The sequence below is a fragment of the Heptranchias perlo genome, unplaced genomic scaffold, assembly GCF_035084215.1.
Source record: "Heptranchias perlo isolate sHepPer1 unplaced genomic scaffold, sHepPer1.hap1 HAP1_SCAFFOLD_1369, whole genome shotgun sequence".
Classification (NCBI taxonomy): Eukaryota; Metazoa; Chordata; class Chondrichthyes; order Hexanchiformes; family Hexanchidae; genus Heptranchias; species Heptranchias perlo.
In genome coordinates this window covers 17501-27197 of record NW_027138612.1, presented here as the reverse complement: position 1 = coordinate 27197, position 9697 = coordinate 17501, and the positions used below count along the sequence as shown (strand labels likewise).

Below are 9697 nucleotides of genomic sequence, written 5' to 3'. Positions count from 1 at the left end.
GGGACCACTGCTTTTCTTGATATATATTAATGACTTGGACTCGGGTGTACAGGGCACAATTTCAAAATGTGCAGATGACACAAAACTTGGAAGTGTAGTGAACAGTGAGGGGGACAGTGATAGACATCAAGAGGATATAGACAGGCTGGTGGAATGGGCGGACACGTGGCAGATGAAATTTAATGTAGAGAAGTGTGAAGTGATAGATTTCAATCGGAAGAACGAGGAGGGGCAAAATAAACTAGAGGGCACAACTCTAAAAGGGGTCCAGGAACAGAGAGACCTGGGGGTATATGTACACAAATTGTTGAAGGTGGCAGGGCAGGTTGAGAAAGTGGTTAAAAAAGCACACGGGATCCTGGGCTTTATAAATAGAGGCATAGAGTACAAAAGTAAGGAAGTTATGATGAACCTTTATAAAACACTGGTTCGACCACAACTGGAGTATTGTGTCCAGTTCTGGGCACCGCACTTTAGGAAGGATGTGAAGGCCTTAGAGAGGGTGCAGAGGAGATTTACTAGAATGATTCCAGGGATGAGGGACTTTAGTTACGAGGATAGACTGGAGAAGCTGGGGTTGTTCTCCTTGGAACAGAGACGGTCGAGAGGAGATTTGATCGAGGTATTCAAAATCATGAAGGGTCTAGACAGAGTAGATAGAGAGAGACTGTCCCCATTGGCGGAAGGGTCAAGAACCAGAGGACACAGATTTAAGGTGATTGGCAAAAGAACCAGAGGTGAGATGAGGAAAAACATTTTTCCCCAGCGAGTGGTTATGATCTGGAATGCACTGCCCGAGGGGGAGGTGGAGGCAGATTCAATCATGGCCTTCAAAAGGGAACCAGATAAGGACGATAAAAATTTGCAGGGCTGCGGGGAAAGGGCGGGGGGAGTGGGACCAACTGGACTGCTCTCGCGCAGAGCCAGCACGGACTCGATGGGTCGAATGGCCTCCATCCGCGCTGCAACCTTTGTACGATTCTATGATTATGAGTCTTATTTCTCCTGCTCCCCAGTTGACCGCAGCCCGGCCGAGGCGAGGGATGCTTCGGGGGAAAGGCCCGGCCGTTTCTCGGGCCAGCTGATCGGCCTGGGGAGGGTGCCCGGTTGCTCGGCGGAGCCAGAAACGGAGGCGGACCCGACGCCCTGGATGGGACTCTTGGAGAGGGAGCGCGTGGGCAGTCCGGCCCTGGACGAGGCGTGGGAGGAGGCCTCTCGGGAGTGGGCGAGGATGAAGGAGGAGGGGAGGAGGGCCCCGGGGGGCCTTGGGGACCACCTGGCGGTGGCCGTCATCTGCTACACCCTGGAGTTCCCCGCGCCCCCGCTGGGGCCGCTGTACCTCCGTTTCAACGAGGCCTCCCGTCAATGTTACCGGCTGCCCGGGGGCCCTGGGCAATGCCCTGAATTCCGGGCGCTCCGCCAGCTCCTGGCTTCGGCCCTGCGGGGCCTGAGGGAGGCCGAGGGAGGGCAGGTCCGGGGCGTGGTGTACCGGGGAGCTTCGAGGCCTTTCTGGGCAGAGGTCGGAGCCACGGTCCAGTTCGGGAGCTACACCTCCACCTCGGTCAGCAGGCAGGCGGCCGAGGGCTTTGCCTGGGGACCAACCGGCAGCACCATGTTCCACATCCGCACAGCCAAGGGGGCCTCGGTCGAGCGACTGTCTCCCTTTCCCCAGGAGAGGGAGGTCTTGATCCCCCCCTGCGAGGCCTTCCGGGTGGACAGGGTCAGGACCTCGCTGCTGGCGTCACGACCCCGCGTCGACCTCTACCTGACCTCCCTTGACCTGGGGTCAGCGGCCTTTGGCCCCTCCGTCCCCTGGGCCCTCTACCTCCTCCTGCCCCTCTCCGCCCTCTGCTGCTGACCGCCCTGCGGTGCAAACTAACCAGCGGACTAACCCGGCTTGTAACTCGCGGCTCCGAGTCAGAAGTTCCTCGGTTCACGTCCCAGTGATCCCGAGACGGCACTGAGGGAGGGCCGGTACTGAGGGAGGGTCGGTACTGAGGGAGGGCCGCACTGTCGGAGGGTCGGTACTGAGGGAGGGCCGCACTGTCGGAGGGTCAGTACTGAGGGAGCGCCGCACTGTCGGAGGGTCAGTACTGAGGGAGGGCCGCACTGTCGGAGGGTCAGTACTGAGGGAGCGCCGCACTGTCGGAGGGTCGGTACTGAGGGAGGGCCGCACTGTCGGAGGGTCAGTACTGAGGGAGGGCCGCACTGTCGGAGGGTCAGTACTGAGGGAGGGCCACACTGTCGGAGGGTCAGTACTGAGGGAGGGCCGCACTGTCGGAGGGTCGGTACTGAGGGAGGGCCGCACTGTCGGAGGGTCAGTACTGAGGGAGCGCCGCACTGTCGGAGGGTCAGTACTGAGGGAGGGCCGCACTGTCGGAGGGTCGGTACTGAGGGAGCGCCGCACTGTCGGAGGGTCGGTACTGAGGGAGCGCCGCACTGTCGGAGGGTCAGTACTGAGGGAGGGCCGCACTGTCGGAGGGTCAGTACTGAGGGAGCGCCGCACTGTCGGAGGGTCGGTACTGAGGGAGCGCCGCACTGTCGGAGGGTCAGTACTGAGGGAGCGCCGCACTGTCGGAGGGTCAGTACTGAGGGAGGGCCGCACTGTCGGAGGGTCGGTACTGAGGGAGGGCCGCACTGTCGGAGGGTCAGTACTGAGGGAGGGCCGCACTGTCGGAGGGTCAGTACCGAGGGAGCTCCGCACTGTCGGAGGGTCAGTACTGAGGGAGGGCCGCACTGTCGGAGGGTCAGTACCGAGGGAGCGCCGCACTGTCGGAGGGGCCGTCTTTCGGGATGAGACGTTAAACCGAGGGCCCCGTCTGCCCCTCTCGGGTGGGTGTAAAAGATCCCACGGCCCACTATTGGAAGAAGAGCAGGGGGGAGTTCTCCCCGGGGTCCTGGGCCCCGATATTTATCCCTCGACCGACATCACTAAAAAAAAACCCAGATGATCCGGGTCATTTATCACATCGCTGTTTGTGGGATCTTGCTGTGCGCAAATCGGCCGCTGCGTCTCCCACATTACAACAGTGAGCGCACCTCGATAGGTCTGTGGGACGTCCTGAGTTGGTGAAAGTCCCTGTGGAGATGGGGGGAGCTCTCTCCCTTTCGAACCCCCATCCCTTCACCCATTTCCTCCCGGCCTGATTTTAACACTCCAGTCAAATGGACGGGGCCTAAAACGTGGGTCCGAAACTCGGTCCCGTTACCGTGACAACATCGCTGGGGGAACGAGAGCCTCGAAAACTTTAAAAGCCGCCCCCCCACCCCACAGCTCGGCGAGATCTGGTGCGAATCCCTGTGTTTGTGTTTGCAATGTGAATTGCTATGTAAACCCGTCACGCTGTAATGACACCCTCCCCACCAGTGGTGGCGCTGTTTGTGACCCTCGGCCTAAACTGTGGAGAGTGTCCTCCAGCCCACTTCACATCTTGTGCTTGAAAGCAGAATTGTTGGTGAATGTAATGAATTAAAACTTTAAAACACTGAGAGACTTGTGTCCCGGGAAGTTTATAATCTTTGTGTCGCTCAGTCTCACCTCGCGAAAAATTCACTGAACTCGACCTCGACACAGAGCAGGGAAAGGCCAGACGGCATCCCCTGTCAACGGGGTCCCTGACGGAGAGACTCCCCCTGTCAACGGGGTCCCTGACGGAGAGACTCCCCCTGTCAAAGGGGTCCCTGACGGAGAGACTCCCCCTTTAAACGGGGTCCCTGACGGAGAGACTCCCCCTGTCAAAGGGGTCCCTGACGGAGAGACTCCCCCTGTCAAAGGGGTCACTGACGGAGAGACTCCCCCTGTCAACGGGGTCCCTGACGGAGAGACTCCCCCTGTCAAAGGGGTCCCTGACGGAGAGACTCCCCCTTTAAACGGGGTCCCTGACGGAGAGACTCCCCCTGTCAAAGGGGTCCCTGACGGAGAGACTCCCCCTGTCAAAGGGGTCCCTGACGGAGAGACTCCCCCTGTCAAAGGGGTCCCTGACGGAGAGACTCCCCCTTTAAACGGGGTCCCTGACGGGGAGACTCCCACTTTAAACGGGGTCCCTGACGGAGAGACTCGCTCTTTAAACGGGGTCCCTGACAGAGAGACTCCCCCTTTAAACGGGGTCCCTGACGGAGAGACTCCCCCTCTTTAAACGGGGTCCCTGACGGAGAGACTCCCCCTCTTTAAACGGGGTCCCTGACAGAGAGACTCCCCCTTTAAACGGGGTCCCTGACGGAGAGACTCCCTCTTTAAACGGGGTCCCTGACGGAGAGACTCCCCCTCTTTAAACGGGGTCCCTGACGGAGAGACTCCCCCTTTAAACGGGGTCCCTGACGGAGAGACTCCCCCTTTAAACGGGGTCCCTGACGGAGAGACTCCCCCTTTAAACAGGGTCCCTGACGGAGAGACTCCCCCTTTAAACGGGGTCCCTGACGGAGAGACTCCCCCTTTAAACGGGGTCCCTGACGGAGAGACTCCCCCTTTAAACAGGGTCCCTGACGGAGAGACTCCCCCTTTAAACGGGGTCCCTGACAGAGAGAGACTCCCCCTTTAAACGGGGTCCCTGACGGAGAGACTCCCCCTTTAAACGGGGTCCCTGACGGAGAGACTCCCCCTTTAAACGGGGTCCCTGACGGAGAGACTCCCTCTTTAAACGGGGTCCCTGACGGAGAGACTCCCTCTTTAAACGGGGTCCCTGACGGAGAGACTCCCCCTTTAAACGGGGTCCCTGACGGGGAGACTCCCCCTTTAAACGGGGTCCCTGACGGAGAGACTCCCCCTTTAAACGGGGTCCCTGACGGAGAGACTCCCCCTCTTTAAACGGGGTCCCTGACGGAGAGACTCCCCCTTTAAACGGGGTCCCTGATGGAGAGACTCCCCCTTTAAACGGGGTCCCTGACGGAGAGACTCCCCCTTTAAACGAGGTCCCTGACGGAGAGACTCCCCCTTTAAACGGGGTCCCTGACGGAGAGACTCCCCCCTTTAAACGGGGTCCCTGACGGAGAGACTCCCCCTTTAAACGGGGTCTCTGACGGAGAGACTCTCTCTTTAAACGGGGTCCCTGACGGAGAGACTCCCCCTTTAAACGGGGTCCCTGACGGAGAGACTCACCCTTTAAACGGGGTCCCTGACGGAGAGACTCCCTCTTTAAACGGGGTCCCTGACGGAGAGACTCCCCCTTTAAACGGGGTCCCTGACGGAGAGACTCCCCCTTTAAACGGGGTCCCTGACGGAGAGACTCCCCCTTTAAACGGGGTCCCTGACGGAGAGACTCCCTCTTTAAACGGGGTCCCTGACGGAGAGACTCCCCCTTTAAACGGGGTCCCTGACGGAGAGACTCCCCCTTTAAACAGGGTCCCTGACGGAGAGACTCCCTCTTTAAACGGGGTCCCTGACGGAGAGACTCCCCCTTTAAACAGGGTCCCTGACGGAGAGACTCCCCCTTTAAACGGGGTCCCTGACGGAGAGACTCCCCCTTTAAACGGGGTCCCTGACGGAGAGACTCCCCCTTTAAACGGGGTCCCTGACGGAGAGACTCCCCCTTTAAACGGGGTCCCTGACGGAGAGACACCCCCTTTAAACGGGGTCCCTGACGGAGAGACTCCCTCTTTAAACGGGGTCCCTGACGGAGAGACTCCCTCTTTAAACGGGGTCCCTGACGGAGAGACTCCCCCTTTAAACGGGGTCCCTGACGGAGAGACTCCCCCTTTAAACGGGGTCCCTGACGGAGAGACTCCCCCTTTAAACGGGGTCCCTGACGGAGAGACACCCCCTTTAAACGGGGTCCCTGACGGAGAGACTCCCCCTTTAAACGGGGTCCCTGACGGAGAGACTCCCCCTTTAAACGGGGTCCCTGACGGAGAGACTCCCCCTTTAAACGGGGTCCCTGACGGAGAGACTCCCCCTTTACCAGTCGGTGACTCCCTTGTGCAGTATTCAGAGAGTCAGAGAAAGCCTCAGCTTCCCTCGAATCCTTCCCCCAATCACTTTAAATCTATGACCCCTGGTTATTGATCCACACACACATGTACACACACATGTACACACATATGTACACACATACACACACATGTACACACACATATGTACACACATACACACACATGTACACACACATATGTACACACATACACACACATGTACACACATATAAACACATACACACACATGTACACACACATATAAACACATACACACACATGTACACACACATATAAACACATACACACACATGTACACACATATAAACACATACACACACATGTACACACATATAAACACATACACACACATGTACACACACATATAAACACATACACACACATGTACACACAAATATAAACACATACACACACATGTACACACATATAAACACATACACACACATGTACACACATATAAACACATACACACACATGTACACACAAATATAAACACATACACACACATATACACACACATATAAACACATACACACACATATACACACACATATAAACACATACACACACATGTACACACACATATAAACACATACACACACATGTACACACATATAAACACATACACACACATGTACACACACATATAAACACATACACACACATGTACACACATATAAACACATACACACACATGTACACACATATAAACACATGCACACACATATACACACACATATAAACACATACACACACATGTACACACATATAAACACATACACACATGTACACACATATAAACACATGCACACACATATACACACACATATAAACACATACACACACATGTACACACATATAAACACATACACACATGTACACACATATAAACACATACACACATGTACACACACATATAAACACATACACACACATGTACACACATATAAACACATACACACATGTACACACACATATAAACACATACACACACATGTACACACATACACACACATGTACACACATATAAACACATACACACACATGTACACACACATATAAACACATACACACACATGTACACACACATATAAACACATACACACACATGTACACACACATATAAACACATACATACACAAATACACACACATATAAACACATACACACACATGTACACACATATAAACACATACACACACATGTACACACATATAAACACATACACACACATGTACACACACATATAAACACATACACACACATGTACACACACATATAAACACATACACACACATGTACACACACATATAAACACATACACACACATGTACACACACATATAAACACATACACACACATGTACACACACATATAAACACATACACACACATGTACACACATATAAACACATACACACATGTACACACACATATAAACACATACACACACATGTACACACATATAAACACATACACACATGTACACACACATATAAACACATACACATGTACACACATACACACACATGTACACACACATATAAACACATACACACACATGTACACACACATATAAACACATACACACACATGTACACACACATGTACACACACATATAAACACATACATACACAAATACACACACATATAAACACATACACACACATGTACACACATATAAACACATACACACACATGTACACACATATAAACACATACACACACATGTACACACACATATAAACACATACACACACATGTACACACACATATAAACACATACACACACATGTACACACATATAAACACATACACACACATGTACACACACATATAAACACATACACACACATGTACACACATATAAACACATGTACACACATATAAACACATGCACACACATATACACACACATATAAACACATACACACACATGTACACACATATAAACACATACACACACATGTACACACACATATAAACACATACACACACATGTACACACACATATAAACACATACACACACAAATACACACACATAATCACATACACACACATGTACACACACAAATACACACATACACATGTACACACACATATAAACACATACACGCACATGTACACACACATATAAACACATACACACACATGTACACACACATATAAACACATACACGCACATGTACACACACATATAAACACATACACACACATATACACACACATATAAACACATACACACACACATACACACACAAATACACACATACACATGTACACACACATATAAACACATACACACCCATGTACACACACATATAAACACATACACACACATGTACACACACATATAAACACATACACACACATGTACACACACATATAAACATACACACACATGTACACACACATATAAACACATACACACACATGTACACACACATATAAACACATACACACACATGTACACACAGATATAAACACATACACACATGTACACACATATAAACACATACACACACATGTACACACACATATAAACACATACACACATGTACACACACATATAAACACATACACACACATGTACACACACATATAAACACATACACACACATGTACACACATATAAACACATACACACACATGTACACACACATATAAACACATACACACACATGTACACACACATATAAACACATACACACACATGTACACACACATATAAACACATACACACACATGTACACACACATATAAACACATACACACACATGTACACACATATAAACACATACACACACATATAAACACACATATAAACACATACACACACATGTACACACACATATAAACACATACACACACATGTACACACACATATAAACACATACACACACATGTACACACACATATAAACACATACACACACATGTACACACACATATAAACACATACACGCACATGTACACACACATATAAACACATACACACACATATACACACACATATAAACACATACACACACACATACACACACAAATACACACATACACATGTACACACACATATAAACACATACACGCACATGTACACACACATATAAACACATACACACACATGTACACACACATATAAACACATACACACACATGTACACACACATATAAACATACACACACATGTACACACACATATAAACACATACACACACATGTACACACACATATAAACACATACACACACATGTACACACAGATATAAACACATACACTCACAGATACACACACATATAAACACATACACACACATGTACACACACATATAAACACATACACACATGTACACACACATATAAACACATACACACACATGTACACACACATATAAACACATACACACACATGTACACACATATAAACACATACACACACATGTACACACACATATAAACACATACACACACATATACACACACATATAAACACATACACACACATGTACACACACATATAAACACATACACACACATGTACACACACATATAAACACATACACACACATGTACACACACATATAAACACATACACACACATGTACACACATATAAACACATACACACACATATAAACACACATATAAACACATACACACACATGTACACACACATATAAACACATACACACACATGTACACACACATATAAACACATACACACACATGTACACACACATATAAACACATACACACACATGTACACACATATAA

General features: G+C 49.7%; 1 protein-coding gene across 1 annotated transcript; it reads left to right on the top strand.

The window, feature by feature from the left end:
* Positions 1-823: 823 nt before the first annotated feature.
* Positions 824-1936, top strand: LOC137308674 (ecto-ADP-ribosyltransferase 5-like). Its single transcript, XM_067977256.1, has one exon. The coding sequence runs from the start codon at positions 824-826 to the stop codon at positions 1856-1858; it is 1035 nt and encodes a 344-aa protein (XP_067833357.1). The 3' UTR covers positions 1859-1936.
* The last annotated feature ends 7761 nt before the right edge of the window (positions 1937-9697 follow it).

Coding starts and splice junctions, on each gene's coding strand:
- LOC137308674 (XM_067977256.1), top strand. CDS start 824: ATGGCCTTCAAAAGGGAACCAGATAAGGACGATAAAAATTTGCAGGGC.